This window comes from Oncorhynchus keta, chromosome 2 (genome assembly GCF_023373465.1).
Source record: "Oncorhynchus keta strain PuntledgeMale-10-30-2019 chromosome 2, Oket_V2, whole genome shotgun sequence".
Taxonomy (NCBI): domain Eukaryota; kingdom Metazoa; phylum Chordata; class Actinopteri; order Salmoniformes; family Salmonidae; genus Oncorhynchus; species Oncorhynchus keta.
In genome coordinates, this window is record NC_068422.1 from 14,540,913 (window position 1) to 14,565,396 (window position 24,484).

Genomic DNA, 24,484 nt, shown 5'->3' on the forward strand with positions numbered 1-24,484 from the left:
AAAGTATAAATCATTTCAAATTCCTTATTTAGCAAAACAGCACCATTTTCTGTGTTTTTTGTTTTGTTACGGAGACCCAGCAACACGATCCAACACAACACATTTACAAACGAATCATTTGTATTTAGTGAGTCCGTCAGATCAGAGGCAGTAGGGGTGTTCTCTTGAGAAGTGCATGAATTTCAGTGTTCCTGTCCTGCTAAGCATTCAAAATGTAACGAGTACTTTTGGGTGTTAGGGAAAATGAATGGGGTAAAAAGTACATTATTTTCTTTAGGAATGTAGTGAAGTAAAAGTAGACAAAAAATATAGGTAGTAAAGTAAAGAACAGATACCCCCAAAAACGACTTAAGTAGTACTTTACACCACTGAAGTTTGGATGTCTTCAAATGTAGTTGTATGGTTTGTAAATGGCTTTAAGCTATATCACCGCCATCTAGTGGCCACAAATGAATGCACAAGATGTGATTCAGGACTCCAGCACTGCGGGTCACGGTAAATCACAATTTTAACCTTTATGATTTTTTTCAACACAAAATAAGAACATTGACTTCTTCAAAACGGAGATGGTCTCAATGGCAAGTATGGGTAACTGCATTCGTGTAGTATTGCTGCGTTCAAAACAACTCAAGAAAAAAACCGAGCTGACTGGAGGAAAAAATAAGAGGTTTTGAACGGTCATTCAACTCGGAACTCGGAAAGTCAGGTACTTGGGCCTATTTCTAGAGCTCTAACATTCTGACCTAAGATGACTGACGTCATGATTTGAACTTTTTTCTACAAGTTCACAGTTAACTTAAAAGCACCATGTGGCCTCCTGAGTGGCGCAGCGGTCTAGATAAAAGCACTATGTGTCTAAAAGTGGGCATTGCGAAATAAGTGGGAGGGTCAACATATGGAAACAACAGCAAATTGGGCAGATTGGTTGCAACGCAATATAATAAATTAAAATTGTATCCGTTGCGTACACAGTTTAGCGGGTGCAGCGAAATGCTCATGTTCCCAGTTCCTATCAATCAATGCAGTAAATGTCCACAAGCACACAATAAATCCAAAATGTGAAAGAGAGTGACCCGGCTTTAAGTATTTTACTGGTTTGTGACTAACTGACACCGCCCCCGGTTAGAGGGGCATAAAGCAGTCCAAGAGTTAATACACCCAGGAACTTTATTCATTCACAGTAGAAGATGAACATGGGATGCAAAGTGGGAGACATAGTGGAATAGTAGTGGAATTGTAGTGGTTCTGTAACAGGAGAAACAGAGTCATAATCCAGTCCAATGTACACAATACTATAACTGAGAGTACAAGTAGAGCAACAAGGCTATTAACAAGAGAAGGACTGTATGCTAATGTATATGCTACCTGCAGGGTAGAGTACCCAGTGGTAGCCAGCTGGTGAATGAGGGGCAGAGTACTGGGTGGAGGCCATCTAGCAGTGGCTGTTGAACAGTTTGATGGCCTAGGGATAGAAGCTGGGTATCAGTCTCTCGTTCCCAGCTTTGATGCACCTGTACTGTCTCCGCCTTCTAGATGGTAGTGGGGTTAACAGACCGTGGCTCGGGTGGCTGAGGTTCTTGATGATCCTCTTGGCCTTCTTCTGACACCGGGTGCTGTTGATGTCCTGGAGGGCAGGCAGTGTGCCCCCAATGGTGTTTTGGGCTGACCACACCACCCTCTGGAGAGCCCTGAAGTTGTGGATGGTGCAATACAGCCCGACAGGATGCTCTCAATGGTGCATCTGTAGAAGTGTGTGAGGGACTTTGGGGCTGCTTGCTGTTTTCTTGTAGCATTTTAGCTAAACTGTTTAGGATTATTAACGTGGGAGGTTAGGAGAAGAGTTAGGGTTAGGCTCAGCTAAAATGCTATGAGGAAGTAACAAAACAGACTCGAGTATCAACCAATCTGTCCAATTAGCTATTATGTTTCCATACCCCCACGTATGTTGTTCCTCCCCATTATTTTGCAACACCACTTTCAGAAACATTCCACATATGCAGTTATTTATGACTCCTCTATAGTCCTGCCTATGCTGTCAGACACCATAATGAGACAAATATAAAGATGAGTCCTCTAACTAACACTATGGTTGGTCCCATGCATAACCTCATGGACTACCCACTGGGCAGATGTCCGTTCAATGTCTAGTTAAGATTTAAACCTTTTGTTGAGTTAAATTCAGTGTTTCGTGGTTTCTCCCAGTCTCAGAGAGACTTATACAACAGTGACTGAATGTGTTACAAAAAAGTAAAATGCCCTAATGTTGACTTTTTGCATGTCCAATCAGTTTGCCATGTTGATTCAACGTCACAATGATTTTTTTTGTGTGGAAATGACATGGAAATAACATTGATTCAACCAGGTAAAACGTCATATTTCAATTGTGACTGACTGACTTACAATAAGTAATGAGTAGTTATTTATGATGCAAGGTTCGTTGTAGATCTGTCAGTCGATAGTCGGCTGCAATTTCAATCAAGCCCTATTACTTGCTGGTCTTGGCCAGTTCCTCATCATTTCTTCCTCCCCATCTCCCCCAACAGATGGCATCGTTTCAGAGGCTTATACAACAGTGACTGAATGCATTACACAACACCTGGCATGGACAGAAGTTTCTTTTAAGGCCAAGTAAAATGCCAAAAAAGAGCCAATGGATAAACTCTGTCCTGAAAGGCTATTCATGGTGTGTTCCTTTGTCTGGCTGGTTTCTTCTAAAGACTCATGTCTGTCAGCTTTTACCCAGTGCCTCATGAAAGTAGATAGTACTGCAGCGAGACAGGGTGTCATATTACACTTAAAACACAGACATGTAATTTAGCCACAAAACAACACCTTCACTGTGCGCTCAGTTTTCAACAATGCTTTATTCATATACAGGGCATATGTTATCCACACATAAAATGCCACAATTTGTATACAACGTTAAAAAAAAGATTAGATCATTCTCCAACAGTTCTAAAAAAAAAATCCCTGCACCAGTTGTATAACATATGTGCACATTTTCTTAAAATGTTGTAGCATACTTTTCTCCCAAAAAATATTGAACATGTCAGGAAGTGTGCTAATGTTTAGCGGTAACCCAATCAAGTCAGTGTTTTACTGACATTGTTTACTGGTTTATGGAAAGCAAGATATTATCTTATGTTTTATAAAACTTACATCGTCTACCAGCTTTTCCAAATCAAAATCTTGGAACGCTTTCCTACATTATTAATGAAAGCCCGAATGATGCTGCACATCATTTTGTGCAGATATCAGCTTTGAGCACTGATCTATCGTTATAGTGGATTATAACAGCCAACATAATTCATATAGAAGAGCAGAAAATACTGGTTATTTAAGCCAGGGTAATAATGACTTTAGTTGGATACTGACCCTAGAGAAGTCTAAAGACTGGAAGACCTCTAACACACAAAGGGTTGTCTTATCTTGTCCAGATTTAGCAAACAACCAATAAATTAATCTTTCCATTTGAATTAGGTTCTCATCTGTTAACACACACAAAACAAACTATCAAATATCTTTACAAAAATAAAATCCAGACTACTTTCCAAAAGGTAAATCTTCAAAGAATTTCCGAAACATGAGCTGGAAGCACTGTATTCACCCATTTTCCTCTTATTACATCAGCAGGTATTAGGAACGTGACAAGTGGGCTTAGTAACACGGAAACACACAGGCCAAAGGGCAAAACCCAGGAGACAGAAACCCTGAAAAGAGACTTGAGTTTTGGGGTCTGATATGGTCGTGTAAACAGACACTGGGCATCGCAATGAGTCGGCTGAAGACACTTGGAGGTCCTTTTTGAACTGGGTCTCACAGTTTCAACCCACATGGATGAGTTGAGAAACCTGGCTTTACCAAAAGGAATTTAAAAAACAGTAACATTTACCAAAAGCTATTTTAAAAACCGTCAACATACACAAACTTAACCAAATTTCAGGTGTAGCCTGTTTACCGGTTTCATATGAGGTAACTAAAATGTATTCTACTCATTGCAGACGGAGCACAAGCACAATAACGTTTCACCTTTTTACATTGAGTGTGGTAACTGTCCATATCTGTATGTCTGTAGAAGATCAAGGTCCCAGAGAAGTTGGATAAACTGCTTTCCAAGCATTCCAAAGTAGTAAACAGGAGCAAGGTTGGAGTTTTACTTTTGGTTGAACACATGCTCTAACTGCAGAAAACTCAAATTGCACAGTTATGTCATAGATACTGTAAGTCAACTGGTTTATAATGTTTTTGTATCGAGTTATACTTAGAACTAAGGAAAAAGTCTGGAAAATATAGCTCTGCTACTATTTACATTTTTTGTGGGTTCTATACTGTACACCACTTTTCAAAGCATTTCTTAATAAAAACCACAAAACACAGAACCTGAAGAGTGAATCAATTTCCTTGAAATGACAAGGATCCAAGAGCAGTGGACAATAGACTGAAGACAGAGAGACTTTGAAATATTACAAATCATTATATACAGTTTGGAGCAAGTTTTAACATGTAACATGTACAGGAAGAGATTTTTATTGAAGGTCTTCCTAATATGGTTTTAAAACTACTACCAAGCAGTAATAGTCCCCTGATTAACTTGAGTTATTGTATTTGAAGGTTATTTATGCATTTTATTTTGCTGTTTTTCTTTTGCAGGGGAAGTCCCATTGAGACCAAAGTTCACAGTAAAAGTATAAGCCATGCTAGTTTAGACTAAAACCCTAAAAGATAAAAATCCTTTTCAGTTTACTAAGTAAAATATCACCCACCCTCACCCCACCAATTTCAATCCCTCAAAATATGAACACAATTATCTTTTTACTGGCCAATGGTGTACAAAACATGACCAAAAATACACTCATTGTAGTGCATTGAAATAAGCACTTAAATATGAAAATCTACTCACACAAGTTTTAAAAACAAATAAGCAGTGGTCTTCCACATTCCTCCTCCTCCTGTTCTTCTTCATCATCTGATCCATCAATCCATTCGACTCATTTATTCACCGTTTCGCCACAAATAAAATCACTAGTAGCCTACTTGTCTTCCAGCGGTGCACTTGAAAGAAAAGAGAAAAGGTAGATTATTTACCAGGAGAGGAAGAGGAGTTAACACTCCCCTCTTCACCTCATGTTAACGTTTCATTATCACATGAAGCTCAACAGTGGGTATTCACAACTGATTCCTGACCACAATAAACTAAGGATGATACTACTTAGTGACCTGACCAAAATGAAGTGACTGGCTGATGCAATCTGTGTGCACCGGCCAGCGGTTGTCTGTGTTTGGTCCCTTACAGCTCTCCGAATTTGGCCGCGTATTGGGCCACGACATTCTTGCTGCGGGCAAAGTCCTTCCGTAGCTCGCCCACTTCCTGTCGTAGCGCCGTGTTCTCGCGCTCCAGGAATGCTGCCCGCACTGTGATCTGGTTCTCCTTGAGTCGCCGCGCGTCCCGCGAACGCTTCGCTGCCACATTGTTCTTCTTCCTCCTCTGCCAGTACTTTTCATCCTGGTGAGGAGATAGAGGTGTAGAGGGAGAAAGAGCAGAGAGTACCAGGAGAAAGAGAACAGGGTTTTTATTGAAAGCGATCTTGATGCTGCGAGCATGCTTTCAATTCAATGTCGCTGCTAAGTTATTGAAAGCGTCCTTGAAAAGGCAAACTCTTGTTTTCCCTCACTGGTGATAAATAATTTAAAGTGACCTTCAAAATGGCTGAATGCTCTATGAACTAACCGATGGTACTGTAATACAAAATTGATTTTATTTTTATTTTTTATAAACAATTCCTCTTCTTGGAATTAGAAAAAGCTGTGTACACCTACCTACATACCAAACCCACATTTCCAGCCTCCATGTCTCTGATTTACCTTAGAATCCTCAGGTACATACACCTTCTTGGCCTTCTTGATCATCGGTTGAGGTTTGAGTTCCTCCTCTGAGAACTTGTGTTTGCGTGGGTTGAACAGGGCTCCTCCAGGAACACTGGACAGGACCAGGTCGGTAGGATCTGGGTCAAAGTTCACATCCACCTCAATCTCCTCTGGGTCGGTGGGTTCAGGGGTCAGCCTGTCCTTGTCTGTCACCACCTCTGTGGGGAGACACAGGTGACAAGCATTAGGGTTCAAGTATACCGTTTGGGTTCATGTGAAAATGCTACTATCAGTTTTATGGGTTGGTAAATAAATGCTCCTGGTGTAAATGAGGCATTCTTTTATGTGAGACTGCAAGTAATGCAAGTCCTGTTCTAGAACCATATATTTGGCTATATCCTGTTTATATCCTGAACTGGAGTAGATTAGAATAAATCCAGTGACTCAAATTGGCAAGTTAAAGACTTCTATATTTGATAAGGATAGCCTTCACGGAGCCCAGCCCACATCTGTTGGTCAGCATAGCTACGATCTATTTTCTCTACCATCTACGGCAGCAACAGTGTTTCCCTGTACATGTGTCGTGTGTCATTGGTGCTCAGATTATCTGACTGTCTATAGCAGAACCGAGAACAACTTACTTGGTTTACTTTGATCTTTAATGCATTTTTTCTCACTTTTTGTATTACTTACACATTATACCATGTAACTACCAGTGTAACAACACTAACAGACGAATATATAAATGCATAAGGCCCTAAAGGTCTCACAGATGTCAGCCTACCTGTCTCATCTGCGATATCAATACTGTTGAAGGTGATAGTGACCCCTTCTTCCTCACACTGATCCAGCTCCAGAATGGGCAGCAGGGAAATGGGGGCGGCTGGGGCTCTCTTGGGCTTGGCTGCCATGGTGGTGGGCATCTCTGTCTTCCCTGCATTCTCCATGTTGAGAGCATCATCCAGGGGTGAGGTGGAGATGCCGTTCTCCATGAGGAACTCCTCCAGGTCCATGTACTCCAGGTGGAAGGTCTCCCCATTGTACGGGATGGTCTTATCCCAGATGGCAGGGGTCAGGGCGGCCGACGGACCCATCCCACTCCCTCCTTCAAGGTCCACATTGTCCCCCATAAGCAGCTTCTCCTTGTCATTGTCTGTGGCAGTAAAACAGAAAAGCAATGGTTAATTTTATGAGTTATGGCAGGGTGGATAAAACAAATGGAGGAGAAGACAATCATTGGAAAAGGGTTTATGGTCATTCAGTAGATTGTAAATGGCTGTGGATAAAACACTCAGGACACACACACATGCGTAAATAAATAAAGTGGTCCATGTGACAATCTAGCCCACAAGTTTGATCATGCAGGCTTCATGTTTCAAACAATGGAGGAGATATGATGAAATACTACATCAGATTTTGGTAGAAAAGTGGACCTTGACACTCGGAGACATAAAAATGTGACCTACTAATAGTGGTTCCAGTAAAGTTACGGAGTTGTGATGAGGTTTAGAGAGGAGTTTACTGTCATCTAGCCTTATGCTATTTTTAGTGCTACATTGATATTGCTTACTCCATTGTTGTTGGCGCTTGCAAGAAAGGCATTTCACTGTACTTGACATTAAAAATGGTGTGCTGTCTGCGAACCCCAGAATTTAAGTGTAGCTACCCAATTTTAGTTTAAATTCAGATGAAGGGATAACTTCATTCTTATAGATAATAACACTATAAAAACAACAGACAGAAAGGGTGTGATTCTGTGTACCAATTTCCTGCATTGCATACGTTGTATTCGCATTCGGCTTTCTCCGGCACAATTCGGCCTCTTGTCAGTTATTTTCCTAGAACAAACGATGCGTTCAAACCCCACACAGAGAAGCATCTAGAGTAGACTTACCATCGTCGCCCTCGAATAAATTCGGTGGGGGCATTTCCATTATTTTCTTCAATACCACGGGAAAAGCACCCGGTGACCCCATGAAGGTTTCCAGTGTGGTGGTGATCGGCTCTCCTGACATTTTTTACGGCAATTACGCAAAAACAAATTTTAAGATAGGCTCCTTCAACAATGAAGCATAGGCGAATGTAACAGAATATCCTCTCCGTAAAACAAAAGTATCCGTTAGTGAAACTGCAATTTGGCTAAATGTTACAATGTAACAGCGAACGATACGACATTAGACTACCTCTTCAGAGTATGAACTGACTCTACAAATAAGACAACAGAAACCACACCTCTAGAGTAGAAAATATACAATAGCCCTGTTCTGATTGGTGTTTTTCTTCTCTACCATTATGAATATTAACATTCTCGGAGCAACGTAGGCAAGGTGTGATATACCATTGGTTGACCGAATTATATATCTGTTGTAACTCTGCATAAATTAGAGGAAAACGTGTTGGGAGGGTGGAACAACCTCAATGATATATATATCCATACTTTATACTTAGGAAAGCAAATGTTGGTACAGTTGGTGTGTAGTGACAGTACCTGACGCATGCAGTGTCAAAATGTACTTTGACAATTGCCCCAATTTCAATTCAATTTCTCTAGGAACAAATGTGTTTTTAGGCCTATTTATTTGACCAGCTATTCTGGGCATCAAACAATAATCTATATGCGGTATGACTCCTTTGTGAGAAAATAACATTTGTTTTATTGTCTAGCCTATGCCATATAACATAGCAATTGTGTGTCACAAATTGCCCGGTTTCCCAAAATAATTTAAAGCCTAAAATAAAAGGAAACCGAGCCCTGGTTCATTCGCTTCGTTCTCACATGGCAACACGTGCCATCATCGTATGCTAAAATGAAACACAGAGAACCAATGAAGACTGCGCAGTGATCGCCTACTATTCAAATTGAGTACAAGTGAAGGACCGGTCTGCTCTGCTGCATTGCCAGGGGGAGGTGCGGAGCTATGCGATTTGAGACAGCTGTCGCTATTTTACTGGCATTTTACCTTGACACATTTTTTTCAGTCACTGTATTTATGGACATATCTCCGTACGATATTGTGGCAGTCACTCACATTAAGCATGATACTTTACTATACACACACGACACTTATTTAGACACTAAACAGCCTACATATATTCAAGCGTCGTCCGGGTTTGGCTGATGTTGGCCCATCATAGTAAATAAGAATTTGATCTTAACTGACTTGCCTAGTTAAATAAAGGTTAAATTAAAAAATGTATATGCATATACACCAGTGGAGGCTGCTGTGGGGAGGATGACTCATAATAATGGCCAGAATGGAGCAAATGGAATGGCATCAAACACATGGTTTTAATGTGTTTGAAACCATTCCATTTATTCCATTATACTCAATTACAGCCATTATTATGCCCAATAATATTTTTTCCATGTTGTTCTGCTGCCATGTGATGCTACCATGCTGTTGCCATGTTGTGTTGCTACCATGCTGCATTGCCATGTGTTGCTATGTGTTGCTATGTTGTTGTCTTAGGTCACTATTTATGTAGCCTTGGTGTCTTGTCCAGATGTGTGTTTTATCCAATATTTTAATTTTCTTTATTTTTTAATTGTTCTGCAACTGACTTGCCTCGCTAAATACAGGTTAAATAAAACATTCATTATGAGCCTTCCTCCCCTCAGCAGTATCCACTGACATACACCATGAAATCCAAATGCACAAGCCCTTACTAAAAACATTATTCTAAATTGCGAGTTGTCAAACATTTGTTTTCAAACTGATCAAGCAAAGGCAAGGACAGCATTCATGTATTGTAGTTGTTTTTAAGAGTAGAGTTAGCTGTACTGTCAGTATAGCATAGCTCTTCCCACCAGCCTCCTCTGACACAGAACTAGTCCAGCATCCACACCACAGCACAAGAAGAGAAAACAGAGATGCTGTCCACTGCTATGTCTTTATGACACCTTCATGAATCCTTTACAAGGCATTCATAGATGCTTCACATATTATTGAAAAGCTGTTAATAGTCCTAATATACAGTATAAAATGACGCAGGAGAGGACGGCTGACGTTTTACATGCTCCTAACGAATTGTGCTATTTTGTCAGGTTTTTTTGCGTTGCTCGTAACTTATTTTGTACATAATGTTGCTGCTACCATCTCTTATGACCGAAAATAACTTCTGGACATCAGTGATTACTCACCACGAACTGGAAGGATATACTGCTCTCCCGGGAACAGGCTCAAATCCGCATCATTTGCATGATGAAAAGACGGAGGAAAAGAGGACGCAGATCAGGCTGCCTTCTGAGAATCCATAGGCAAGCGAGTAAACTCCCACTGCCATCCTCCCTAATTGCTAACATGGAAAATAAAATTGATGACCTACGATTAATGATTATCCTACCAACGGAGCATTAAGAACTGTAATATCTTATGTTTCACCGAGTCATGGCTGAATGACGACACGGCTAATATAGAGCTGGCGGGATTTTCCTTGCACCGGCAGAACAGAGAAGCTACGTCTGGTAAGACGAGGGGTGGGGGTGTGTGTCTTTTTGTAAATAACAGCTGGTGCGCAATGTCTAATATTCAAGAAGTCTCGAGGTATTGCTTGCCTGAGGTAGGAGTACCTTATGATAAGCTGTAGACCACACTATCTACCTAGAGAGTTCTCATCTATATTTTTTGTAGCCGTCTATTTACCTCCACTAAGACCCCACTCAACAAACTCTATAAGGCCATAAGCAAACCAGAAAATGCTCATCCAGAAGCAGCGCTCCTAGTAGCCGGGGACTTTAATGCAGGGAAACTTAAATCAGTTTTACCACATTTTTACCAGCATGTCATATGTGCAACCAGAGGGGAAAAAAACTCTAGACCACCTTTACTCCACACACAGAGATGCATACAAAGCTCTCCCCCGCCCTCCATTTGGCAAATCTGACCATAATTCTATCCTCCTGATTCCTGCTTAAAAGCTAAACCTAAAGCAGGAAGTACCAGTGAATTGCTCAATATGGAAGTGGTCAGATGACGCAGATGTTAGGCTATAGGAATGTTTTGCTAGCACAGACTGGAATATGTTCCAGGATTCCTACTACAGCATTGATTCATCCAAAGGCACTGAGGAGTATACCAGATGGATTACCTGGACGTGTACTCAAAGCATGCACAGACCAACTGGCAAGTGTCTTCACTGATATTTTCAACCTCTCTCTGACTGAGTCTGTAAAACCTACATGTTTCAAGCAGACCACCATAGTCCCTGTGCCTAAGGAAGCGAAGTTAACCTGCCTAAATGATTACCGCCCTCGGAGCACTCACGTAGGAAAGCCATGAAATGCTTTGAAAGGCTGATCATGGCTCACATCAAAAACATCCTCCCAGAAACCCCAGACCCACTCCAATTCGCATTCCGCCCCAACAGCTCCACAGATGATGCAATCTCCATTGCACTCCAAACAGCCCTTTCCCACCTGGACAAAAGGAAAACCTATGTGAGAATGCTGTTCATTGACTACAGCTCTGCGTTCAACACCATAGTACCCATGAAGTTCATCACTAAGCTAAGGACCCTTGGACGAAACACCTCCCTCTGCAACTGGATCCTGGACTTCCTGATGGGCCGCCGCCAGGTAGTAAGGGTAGGCAACAATGCGTCTGCCACACTGATCCTTATCACTGGGGCCCCTCAGGGGTGTGTGCTTAGTCCCCTCCTGTACTCCCCGTTCACCCACGACTGCGTGGCCAAACACAACTCGAACACCACCATTAAGTTTGCTGACGACACAACAGTGGTAGGCCTGATCACCGACAATGATGAGACAGCCTATAGTGAGGAGGTCAGAGAACTGGCAGTGTGGTGCCAGCACAACAACCTCTCCCTCAATGTGAGCAAGACAAAGGAGCTAATTGTGGACTACAGGAAAAGGGGGGCCAAACAGGCCCTCATTAACATCAACAGGACTGTAGTGGAGTGGGTCGAGAGTTTCAAGTTCCTTGGTGTCCATATCATCAACAAACTATCATGGTCCAAACACACCAAGACAAGAAGGCACAACAAAACCTTTTCCCCCTCAGGAGACTGAAAAGATTTGGCAATGGTCCTCAGATCCTCAAAAAGTTATACAGATGCACCATTGAGAGCATCCTGACCGGTTGCATCACCACCTGGTATTGCAACTGCTCGGCATCTGACTAGGGTGCTACAGAGGGTGGTGCGTACGGCCCAGTACATCACTGGGGCCAGGCTTCCTGCCACCCAGGACCTAAATAATAGGCGGTGTCACCAAAGTCATAGACTGTTTTCTCTGCTACCGCACGGCAAGCCTAGGACCAAAAGGCTACCGGAGCGCCAAGTCTAGGACCAAAAGGCTCCTTAACAGCTTCTACCCCCAAGCCATAAGACTGCTGAACAACTAAACTAATCAAATGGCCACCCAGATTATTTACATTTGTAAACTCACGTCCCTTTTTCAGGACCCTGTCTTTCAAAGATAATTTGTAAAAATCCTAAAAACTTCACAGATCTTCATTGTAAAGGGTTTAAAACACTGTTTCTCGTGCTTGTTCAATGAACCATAAACAATTAATGAACATGCACCTGTGACTCTGAAAAACACCAAAAGAAAGATGCCCAGGGTCCCTGTTCATCTGTGTGAACGTGCCTTAAGCATGCTGCAATGAGACATGAGGACTGCAGATGGGGCCAATAAATTGCCATGTCCGTACTGTGAGACGCCTAAGAGAGCGCTACAAGGAGACAGGACAGACAGCTGATCGTCCTCGCAGTGGCAGACCATGTGTAACAGCAACTGCACAGGATTGGTACATCCGAACATCACACCTGCGAGACCGGTACAGGATGGCAACAACAACTGCCAGAGTTACACCAGGAACGCACAATCCCTCCATCAGTGCTCAGACTATCCACAATAGGCTGAGACAGGCTGGACTGAGGGCTTGTAAGCCTGTTGTAAGGCAGGTCCTCACCAGACATCACCGGCAACAACGTCGCCTATGGGCACAAACCCACTGCCGCTGGACCAGACAGGCCTGGCAAAAAGTGCTCTTCACTGACAAGTCGCAGTTTTGTCTCACCAGTGGTGATGGTCGGATTCGCGTTTATCGTCAAAGGATGAGTGTTACACCGAGGCCTGTACTCTGGAGCGGGATCAATTCGGAGGTGGAGGGTCCGTCATGGTCTGGGGCGGAGTGTCACAGCATCATCGGACTGAGCTCGTTGTCATTGCTGGCAACCTTAACGCTGTGTGTTCCAGGGAAGACATCCTCCTCCCTCATGTGGTACCCTTCCTGCAGGCTCATCCTGACATGACCCTCCAGCATGACAATGCCACCAGCCATACTGCTCGTTCTGTGCGTGACTTCCTGCAAGACATGAATGTCAGTGTTCTGCTATGGCCAGCGAAGAGCCCGGATCTCAATCCCATTGAGCACGTCTGGGACCTGTTGGATTGGGGGGTGAGGGCTAGGGCCATTCCCCCCCAGAAATGTTTGTGAACTTGCAGGTGCCTTGGTGGAAGAGTGGGTAAAATCTCACAGCAAGAACTGGCAAATCTGGGGCAGTCCATGAGGAGATGCAAGGCAGTACTTAATGCAGATGGTGGCCACACCAGGTACTGACTGTTACTTTCGATTTTGACCCCCCCCTTTGTTCAGGGACACATTATTCCATTTCTATTAGTCACATGTCTTTGGAACTTGTTCAGTTTATGTCTCAGTTGTTGAATCTTGTTATGTTCATACAAATATTTACAACAACATAAAAACATTTATCGCTAGACAACCATTTTCAGGTCTTGCCATAGATTTTCAAACAGATTTAATTCAAAACTGTAAATCGGCCACTCAGGAACATAACCTGTTTTCTTGGTAAACAACTCCAATGTAGATTTGGCCTCCTGTTTTCGATCATTGTCCAGCTGAAAGGGGAATTAATCTCAAAGTGTCTGGTGAAAAACAGATTGAACCAGGTTTTCCTCCAGGATTTTGCCTGTATTTAGCTCCGTCCCGTGTATTTTTTATCCTAAAAAAACTCCCCAGTCCTTAACGACTACAAGGATACACATACATTGACGCAGCCACCATTATGCTTGAAAATATGGAGTGGTACTCAGTAATGTTTTGAATTGACAAAAAGTTAATTGCCTTGCCACATTTCTTTTGCAGTATTACTTTAGTGCCTTGTTTGCAAACAGGATGCATGTTTTGGAAAATACATATCCCATCTCGCACTGCCTGGCAGTTGAGCTGTGTGCAATGAATTAAGTGCGGATAGATTCCTTTTTGGAGGCGCTGCGCACAGTTAGCTATTTAGCTGACAACCGTGGCTAGCCAAAAATGAATCATTTTGAAAGTTGGATAATCTTATAATTTGAGGCTTTAAATTAATAAATTATGCTTTTGAACATTCAAAGCAACTGGGAAACGTCCATGGTAGATATTGTTGTCACCTTAGCTTTCTATATAACTTATCAGTGATAGAAAGCACGAGCACCACCAATTAGCCTACACACACATCGTTACTATGACCACTAATGTAACTATGTCAGCAAACGACTGCTATTTGAAAACACACACATACGATTTGGTGTTTGAACAGTCAGTAGTCCAAAACTGATTTGAGCGTTAAGGCCTGCTGTGTGAACAAGGCTATAGTCAATTGCACAATTTACGCATTTAACCCAACCCCTCTGAATCAAAGAGGTGCAGGTGCTGCCTTAATCGACATTCACACCAGGGGAGCAGTGGTTTGGTTAACTGCCTTGGTCAAGAGCAGGGTAGATTGTTCCACCTTGCCGGCTCGGGGATTTGAATCAGCAATCTGTATTTTACTGGCCCAACACTCTAAACCTATAGCCTACCTCGAACCAGCCACCGTTCGGTTACTGGCCCAACGCCCTTACTTACACATTAGGCTAATCTGAGGTCGTTCGAGTAACCACTGTCAAAATGGCACCCGGATTTTATTGATGTGACGCAATATATAGGATTCGCAGTGAGAAATCACTCCAAAATATTGTATTTATAGTCGAAGAGACTGTTAAGATACATTTATTGAAAACAAACGTACTGTATCAAATGTGTTTTGATTTACAACATTGTCTCACGTGGATTCATTTACTACAGCGCTGGGAAAACATTATTCCTGATCATTCAGTCACAATGCAATTTATTGACAATTTGCACACAAAAAAATATGATTATTTCGCTTCTTCTTACCTTTGTAATCAAGAGTAGGACTAGTGAAGGGATCCTCAAGCAGAGCTTTGAACATCTCCGGAATCTCAAAATAAGACATATTTCTCGACTTTTCTAAACGCTGGTAAAGATGACCTGGTCTGACTATCAATTAAAAGCTGGAGCAGATATATGAAGGTGACAAGGTTTGTCAACGCTTCCAAGTTCATCAGAAGACAAAAAAAATCACATATAGAACGAAATGTTGATGAACTGAGAAAACGGAAACTTTTTTTCACGACTGGTTTGTATGTCCCGCCCCCAATTACTGCCAGGTATTCACACACAATTATAATACCAACGACGGAAAGATTCGTGATAGGTGTCTGCTTTTGTCTGATAAAATGGAAAGCCAATTTGAAGCGTTTTTCATATTACCCAAAGAAAATAAGCACAGATATATGGGGCTCCCGAGTGGCGTAGCGGTCTAAGGCACTGTATCTCAGTACTTGAGATGTCACTACAGACGCCTTGGTTAGAATCCAGGCTGTATTACAACTGGCCGTAGTTGGGAGTCCCATAGTGTGGCGCACAATTGACCCAGCGTCGTCCGGGTATTGGCCCAGCGTCGCTCGATACATAGCTTCCTGTCAGCTTGATTGTAGCCATACTAGCATCGAAGTCGCTCCTTTTATCATTATCTCTGTAAATTGATATAATCATATTTCTATAGCGTTTTTTTTATCATTCTTGTTGAAAATTCTGTTTATCCGTTCAGTTAGTGATTTTTAAAATTCAATTATTGTGTTCTGTGTGTTTTTTTGTCTCTTAGCTAGCTAGCTATTAACGCGCTAACTAGTAAGGTGGCTGGCAATTACCAACCATGGCACTGTTTTACTCAAGGCGCTTGCAAGAGCTGCCAAAGACGACAGGGAAGGTTGTACATCGTCTGTCCAAGACAAATAGCAAAGCACCGACCTCCAAGTGGAAAAAAGGATTCAAACGTTGTCTCCAGTTACCTTTTCAACTATGTATAGCCAAGTTGCCTATCAGACCAGACAAAGACATATACTGAAAGCTGTAATGTAGTTTAAGACATGCCTTTTACGGTAGCTAGCTAACATGATTGCTCGTTCTTTTTATTCCAAACAGTTTCGAACAGGGACAAAGTGACAGGAGAGGTCAGCATAAGGGTTTTCCGCTACAGGTGCATGAGGAAAAATGAGAAACCACACAGTTTGAGTGTACGGTGAAAAGTCAGCTGTTTGTCAACACTACAGTCGTGGCCAAAAGTTTTGAGAATGACAAAACATATACATTTTCACAAAGTCTACTGCCTCAGTTTATATGATGGCAATTTTCATATACTCCAGAATGTTATGAAGAGTGATCAGATGAATTGCAATTAATTGCAAAGTCCCTCTTTGCCATGCAAATGAACTGAATCCCCCAAAAACATTTCCAATGCATTTCAGCCCTGCCACAAAAGGACCAGCTGACATCATGTCAGAGATTCTCTCGTTAACACAGGTGTGAGTGTTGACGAGGACAAGGCTGGAGATCACTGTCATGCTGATATGAGTTTGAATAACAGACAGGAAGCTTCAAAAAGAGGGTGGTGCTTGGAATCATTGTTCTTCCTCTGTCAACCATGGTTACCTGCAAGGAAACATGTGCCGTCATCATTGCTTTGCACAAAAAGGGCTTCACAGGCAAGGGTATTGCTGCCAGTAAGATTGCACCTAAATCAACCATTTATTGGATCATCAAGAACTTCAAGGAGAGCGGTTCAATTGTTGTGGAGAAGGCTTCAGGGCACCCAAGAAAGTCCAGCAAGGGCCAGGACCGTCTCCTAAAGTTGATTCAGCTGCGGGATCGGGGCACCACCAGTACAGAGCTTGCTCAGGAATGGCAGCAGGCAGGTGTGAGTGCATCTGCATGCACAGTGAGGCAAAGACTTTTGTAGGATTGCCTGGTGTCAAGAAGAGCAGCAAAGAAGCCACTTCTCTCCAGGAAAAACATCAGAGACAGACTGATATTCTGCAAAAGGTACAGGAATTGGACTGCTGAGGACTGGGGTAAAGTCATCTTCTCTGATGAATCCCCTTTCTGATTGTTTGTGGCATCTGGAAAAAAGCTTGTCCGGAAGAAGACAAGGTGAGTGCTGCCATCAGTCCTGTGTCATGTCAACAGTAAAGCATCCTGAGACCATTCATGTGTGGGGTTGCTTCTCAGCCAAGGGAGTGGGCTCACTCACAATTTTGCCTAAGAACACAGCCATGAATAAAGAATGGTATCAACACATCCTCAGAGAGCAACTTCTCCCAACCATCCCGGAACAGTTTGGTGACAATGCCTTTTCCAGCATGATGGAGCACCTTGCCATAAGGCAAAAGTGATAAGAACCTAGTGGCTCGGGGAACAAAACATCGATATTTTGGGTCCATGGCCAGAACTCCCCAGACCTTAATCCCATTGAGAACTTGTGGTCAATCCTCAAGAGGCGGGTGGACAAACAAAAACCCACAAATTTTAACAGACTCCAAGCATTGATTATGCAAGAATGGGCTGCCATCAGTCAGGATGTGGCCCAGAAGTTAATTGACAGCATGCCAGGGCAGATTGCAGGGGTCTTGAAAAAGAAGGGTCAACACTGCAAATATTGACACTGCATCAACTTCATGTAATTGTCAATAAAAGCCTTTGACACTTATGAAATGCTTGTAATTATACTTCAGTATTCCATAGTAACATCTGACAAAAATGTCTAAAGACACCGAAGCAGCAAACTTTGTGGAAATTTTCAAAACCTTTGGCCACAACTGTACATGCCGGTCAGAGATTAAGCCTAGTCTTAGACTAAGAAGTTCCTGTCAATGAAAATCTGCATTAAGAGGCATTGCTTAGTCTAGGACTAGGCCTAACCCATGTCTATGAAACCGTTCTTAGTGTAGTATTTTATTTTTATATCCCCACGTAGGTTGTACTTAACCAGAAGGGGACTAGGGTTCCAATTTTGGAACACCCCCACGTTCAGCTGGAAGGTGGAGCATGGAACGCAAAAATATTCCTAAAAATATTTAACCTCCACACATTAACAAGTCCAATAGCTCAAATGAAAGATAAACAACTTGTTTATCTACCCAGCAAGTCAGATTTCTAAAATGTTTTATGGCGAAAACATAGCACATATTTATGTCAAACCACCACCGCAGACATAGCTCATTTGCATAGTCAAGTTGGAAAAAATATGCAATCAACAAACGCAGGATTAAAAGAAAAATAATTTCACTAACCTTTTGAAATCTTCATCAGATGACAGTAATATAACATGTTACACAGTACATTTGTGTTTTTTTCAATAATATGCTATATATATCCATAAATCTCTGTTTACAATGACGCATCGTTCAAAAAATGCTACTCAAATGTCCGGAGAAATGACGATAGCTCTGGCAGATAACGTCAGCTAACAAGGAATACACATCATAAACTTTGACTAAATATACATGTTCTACATATATATAGAAAGATACACTTCTTCTAAATGCAATCGCTGTGTTACATTTATTTTTAACGTTACAGGTTTCGTTCACTAGGCTATACTATGAGTCGGCGCTCAAAAAGTAGCATTATGGCTCCTCTATCTTGGAGTCCACACAAACCCAAATTTAACACATAAATATTCCCTTACCTTTGCTGTTCTTCCATCAGAAGACCTGGAAGGAATTATACTTACCAAAAACAGCGTTTAGTTTTGCAGTCTGTGTCTTTCGGTTCTCAAACATGACACATTTCGGTTGAAATGTAGCCAAAAGTCAAGTGGATGCGCACCAAAACGTCAAACTTACATATTATATGTCGACTAAACTTATCAAACTAAGTTCATAATCAAGCTTTAATATGTTATAAAGGTGTACAGCAATCGTGAGGACGAACAGAAACGCATGCATTGTATAATCGATCTTGGAAAAAAGACAGGACCGGAGCAGAGCACGCATAAAAGTGACCTGTTTTTTCGCGTGACCGAAAGGTTTCGGCCTGCCAAAACTCTCGTGAGCGTGCGATTCTCACAATGAGAAGCCCCATTGAAAGCTGAGATCGCGCTGAAGACAGAGAGACTGTTCCCAGACCTGTAAGTGCTTGGGAAGGGTGGGGGCGATGACGTCAAAGTTGGGCCAACTTTTCTGATGACAAGAGAGAGTTTGGGAGAATGACTGCCCTGAGAGTTCTGCTTTACATACAGACATAATTTAAACGGTTTTAGAAGCTTTAGAGTGTTTTCTATTCAATAATATTTTTTATTTGCATATATTAGCAACTTTTGACAAAAAAAAATTATGTTTACCATGGGCACGCAATTACTCCAGCGGGGGCAGTAGACAGCCCTATCCCCAACATTAAGCACTCTGAGCCAGTAACAATGACAACATCACTGTTCATGTGTTTCTGGCACTGCACTATGCAACCACACAGTTGCATTACTATTCCAGTCTGCACACTATTCCTAGATGGGAACATCAGTCGTCCCACCTGTGCACAGCTGCGCAAAGGCCGAGCAGCAGTGGCATAAGCCAAGGACTATGGTATGTTTTGATAGCTATACCACATATTAAAATCATATGTTTATCATCACATCATAATAATCACAGCGGCTGCTAATAAATTATTTAATGAAAACTTAAATCGTCTCATGATTCGATTTAGAATAGTGCCCTTGTACTGTCTTTTTACAGGGTCTACAACCTGGGCCCATCGGCAAAATGACCATCACCAAGCACATCAAAAATCACATGGTAGAAGGAGGGATTAGGTGAGTATTCCCTAATAGCCAGTATAGTAGGTAGTAGCTGGTCATATCCTATTACACTTTGACGATATAAAATTATTTAATTTCAGGTGGTTTCAAGTACATGGTTTAGATTGACTAACCACAGTGGCTGCTTTGCAGCACTCTAAACTCTACAGAGCCATTTTGGAACGCTCCTGAAGAGACATACAGGAACTTTGACCCTCAACCCAAGCCATTGATCTGCAGCATGGGGATGTCTGCTGAAAAGCTTTTAGTCGACTCCCACTTTGTAAAGGTACTGGTGGGGAGCCTCCTGTCTTACCAGCAGCCTCCAATCACAATGTAACACATAGTTCACCATATGGAGACACCACCATTCCCTTCACTGCCCCTGGATGGCTACAGGCTGGATAGCAACTTTCAAGGCTGCACATTTGTGGTCAGTGAAGAAGACCAGCTTCACATAGTCTCTTCAGGTGAGAGAATACATAGAGACCCAGTGGTGTTCTCACTAATTAGGGAGATGGGTGACTGGTACTACTTATGTGTACATGCAAAAGTTCTTTGGCAGGAAATACTAAATAACAAGGGACAGCGTCCTTTATCTTTCAATGAAAGAGAAACAACCCAACAAATCTGTCTGTGCAATTAATAATTTAAAATAATTAAAATAATTCAGTTACATTTTTCTGTTCTCTTGTCACTGTAAATAAACTCTTTATAATATTTTGTTTGGAGTAGAAGCAGAGGTGTTTATTAACAATAAATTGACTACAGGGTGTTAGACAATGTGGATGGTCACAGCAAAAAAAAGGAAAGATGCATTGCAGTAGTAGCTCATTGCTCCTTGGCCCACACCTTCACAAGAGGCCCACACTGGTAGTTTTGTGAGGCGAGCCACAGCCCAGATGCAGTTGATGCTTCCCATCAGTGACATGGTAATATTCCACTGGAATAGCAACGGTACTGCTCCCTTCTTCAGATGTCGAAGCCCACTAGAAGGTTCAATGAAATCTTATACATTTCTTCACTTTCAATAAAGATGCCGTACCAACTAATAACGTTAACGTAGTTTGCATTAGCGTTAGCTAGATACTGGTAGCTAACGTTTTCTAGATAGAGACAAAAAAAACACACAACACGATAGAATTACAAAAATCACCAACTGAACGGATAAACAACATTTTCAACAAGAATTACACTGCTCAAAAAAATAAAGGGAACACTTAAACAACACAATGTAACTCCAAGTCAATCCCACTTCTGTGAAATCAAACTGTCCACTTAGGAAGCAACACTGATATAGAACTGGAATAGACAACAGGTGGAAATTATAGGCATTTAGCAAGACACCCCCAATAAAGGAGTGGTTCTGCAGGTGGTGACCAGACCTCTTCTCAGTTCCTATGCTTCCTGGCTGATGTTTTGGTCACTTTTGAATGCTGGCGCTGCTTTCACTCTAGTGGTAGCATGAGACAGAGTCTACAACTCACACAAGTGGCTCAGGTAGTGCAGCTCATCCAGGATGGAACATCAATGCGAGCTGTGGCAAGAAGGTTTGCTGTGTCTGTCAGCGTAGTGTCCAGAGCATGGAGGCGCTACCAGGAGACAGGCCAGTACATCAGAAACAGACTCCATGAGGGTGGTATGAGGGCCTGATGTCCACAGGTGGGGGTTGAGCTTACAGCCCAACCCCCACCTGGAGGACGTTTGGCATATGCCAGAGAATACCAAGATTGGAAAATTCGCCACTGGCGCCCTGTGCTCTTCACAGATGAAAGCAGGTTCACACTGAGCACGTGACAGAGTCTGGAGATGCCGTGGAGAACGTTCTGCTGCCTGCAACATCCTCCAGCATGACCGGTTTGGCGGTGGGTCAGTCATGGTGTGGGGTGGCATTTCTTTGGGGGGGCCGCACAGCCCTCCATGTGCTCGCCAGAGGAAGCCTGACTGCCATTAGGTACCGAAATGAGATCCTCAGACCCCTTGTGAGACCATATGCTGGTGCGGTTGGCCCTGGGTTCCTCCTAATGCAAGACAATGCATTAGGAGGAACCCAGACCTCATGTGGCTGGAGTGTGTCAGCAGTTCCTGCAAGAGGAAGGCATTGATGCTATGGACTGGCCAGCCCGTTCCCCAGACCTGAATCCAATTGAGCACATCTGGGACATCATGTCTCGCTCCATCCACCAACGCCACGTTGCACCACAGACTGTCCAGGAGTTGGCGGATGCTTTAGTCCAGGTTTGGGAGGAGATCCCTCAGGAGACCATCCGCCACCTCATCAGGAGCATGCCCAGGCATTGTAGGGAGGTCATACAGGCATGTGGAGGCCACACACACTACTGAGCCTCATTTTGACTTGTTTTAAGGACATTACATCAAAGTTGGATCAGCCTGTAGTGTGGTTTTCCATTTTAATTTTGAGTGTGACTCCAAATCCAGACCTCCATGGGTTGATAAATGTGATTTCCATTGATAATTTTTGTGTGATTTTGTTGTCAGCACATTCAACTATGTAAAGAAAGAAGTATTTAATAAGAATATTTCATTAATTCAGATCTAGGATGTGTTATTTTAGTGTTCCCTTTATTTTTTTGAGCAGTATATAATATTATATTAATATACTGAGGCAATGATAAAACGAGCGACTTCTAAGCTAGTATGGGTACAATCAGGCTGTATCAGGTAGGAAGTTGAGCGGAAGTGGGCGTTGCTACGTTGCGCAAACGGTCTATTGACAAGCATCCGGTTGGCGTTTCCACTCACTACCAAATATGGTCATCCAGTGGCCGGCAGTTGGAGACGATGTGGAGAGATGGATTTTTGCAGATATTATACTAATTGTCTCATCAATTAAACGTTTGATCTCAAAACAGTTTCCTGTTCCCAAAACGAAATTCTGTTACGAACAGAGTTGATTAAGTTTTGTAGATTATACCCTTTGCAAAAGCTGTTTAGAAGGAGGGAAAGGGTGAATTGACGTATTGCACTTCAGAGTAGGCGTTGCCTAATGGAAATATGCAAATATGTGGTAGAATGTGCCAATAGGCTCTTGCTAGAATGTGCTTGGCAAATATGTGGTAGAATGTGCCAATAGGCTCTTGCTAGAATGTGCTTGGCCCTGCCCCTGTCCTTGCTTGTTATGCCTACTGTGACTAATTTGTTTCTATTGGAAATGACAGGCTCTGTTCTATCTTAGGATAGTTATAAAAACGTTTGTATGTGCTCTACAAAAAACCTCTGAAGTTGCCTCCTGCTGCAGTTAGTATACTGAACAAAAATGTAAAAGCAACATGTAGTGTTAGTCCCATGTTTCATGAGCTGAAATTAAAGATCCCAGAATTGTTCCATATGCACAAAATGCTTAGTCTCAAATTTTGTGCACAAATTTGTTTACATTCCTGTTAGTGAGCATTTCTCCTTTGACAAGGTAATCCATCCACATGACAGGTGTGGCATCAATCAATCAATCAACCAATCAATCGATCAATCACATTTATTTATAAAGCCCTTTTTACATCAGCCGATGTATAACCAGCTGGCTGGTTATACGCTGCACCGGCAGGATAGAACAGCGGCGTCTGGTAAGACAAGGGACGGCGGACTATGTATTTTTTGTAAATAACAGCTGGTGCATGATATCTAAGGAAGTCTCGAGCTATTGCTCGCCTGAGGTAGAGGATCTCATGATACGCTGTAGACCACACTATCTACCTAGAAAGTTTTCATCTATATTTTTCGTCGCTGTTTTACATACCACCACAGACTGAGGCTGGCACTAAATGAGCTGTATTCCGCCAAAAGCAAACAAGAAAACGTTCACCCAGAGGCGGCGCTCCTAGTGGCTGGGGACTTTAATGCAGGGAAACTTAAATCCGTTTGACAAAATTTCTATCAGCACGTCACATGTGCAACCAGAGGGAAAAAAACTCTGGACCACCTTTACTCCACACACAGAGCTCTCCCTCGCCCCCCATTTGGCAAATATGACCATAATTCTATCCTCCTGATTCCTGCTTACAAGCGAAAATTAAAGCAAGAAGCACCAGTGACTAGATCAATAAAAAAGTGGTCAGATGAAGCAGATGCTAAGCTACAGGACTGTTTTGAATATGTTCCGGGATTCCTACGACGGCAGTGAAGAGTACACCACATCATTCACTGGCTTCATCAATCAGTGCATCGATGACGTCGTCCCCACAGTGTCCGACGTACATACCCCAACCAGAAGCCATGGATTACAGGCAACATCCTCACTGAGCTAAAGGCTAGAACTGCCGTTTTCAAGGAGCGGGACTCTAACCCAGAAGCTTATAAGAAATACCGCTAAACCCCCCGACGAACCATCAAACAGGAAAAGCATCAATACAGGACAAAGATCGAATCATACAACACCGGCTCTGACGCTCGTCGGATGTGGCAAGGCTTGCAAAATATTACAGACTACAAAGGAAAGCACAGTCGAGAGCTGCCCAGTGACACAAGCCTACCAGACGAGTTGAATAACTTATATGCTCGCTTCGAGGCAAATAACACTGAAACATGCATGAGAGCTGGAACCAGCTGTTCCAGAAGACTGTGTGATCATTCTCTCTGCATCCAATGTGAGTAAGACCTTTAAACAGGTCAACATTCACAAGACCGCAGGGCCAGATGGATTACCTGGACGTGCAATGCGAGCATG

At 42.5% G+C, this 24,484-nt stretch overlaps 1 protein-coding gene across 2 annotated transcripts; it reads right to left on the reverse strand.

The window, feature by feature from the left end:
* Nucleotides 1–2,845: 2,845 nt before the first annotated feature.
* LOC118372311 (thyrotroph embryonic factor-like) lies at nucleotides 2,846–15,540 on the reverse strand. 2 transcript variants are annotated; one of them, XM_035758152.2, is made up of 5 exons: nucleotides 15,048–15,540; nucleotides 6,650–7,018; nucleotides 5,863–6,083; nucleotides 5,292–5,503; nucleotides 2,846–5,052 (listed from the first exon to the last, which is right to left on the reverse strand). In XM_035758152.2, the coding sequence occupies exons 1-5, from the start codon at nucleotides 15,124–15,126 to the stop codon at nucleotides 5,031–5,033; spliced, it is 903 nt and encodes a 300-aa protein (XP_035614045.1). In that variant the 5' UTR covers nucleotides 15,127–15,540; the 3' UTR covers nucleotides 2,846–5,030. The 2 variants fall into 2 exon arrangements, with proteins under 2 accessions (XP_035614045.1, XP_035614043.1); XM_035758150.2 differs by lacking the exon at nucleotides 15,048–15,540 and adding an exon at nucleotides 7,760–8,087.
* Between the last annotated feature and the right edge of the window lie 8,944 nt (nucleotides 15,541–24,484).

Bases quoted from the DNA above. Each gene is read 5' to 3' on its own strand.
- LOC118372311 (XM_035758150.2), bottom strand. From the start codon at position 7,880: ATGTCAGGAGAGCCGATCACCACCACACTGGAAACCTTCATGGGGTCA. The intron at 6,084-6,649 runs GTAGGCTGACAT...GTCTCCCCACAG, and splicing joins TGATATCGCAGATGAGACAG to AGGTGGTGACAGACAAGGAC. The intron at 5,053-5,291 runs GTAAGGGACCAA...TTTTCTTTCAAG, and splicing joins GCGGCCAAATTCGGAGAGCT to TGCACCGCTGGAAGACAAGT.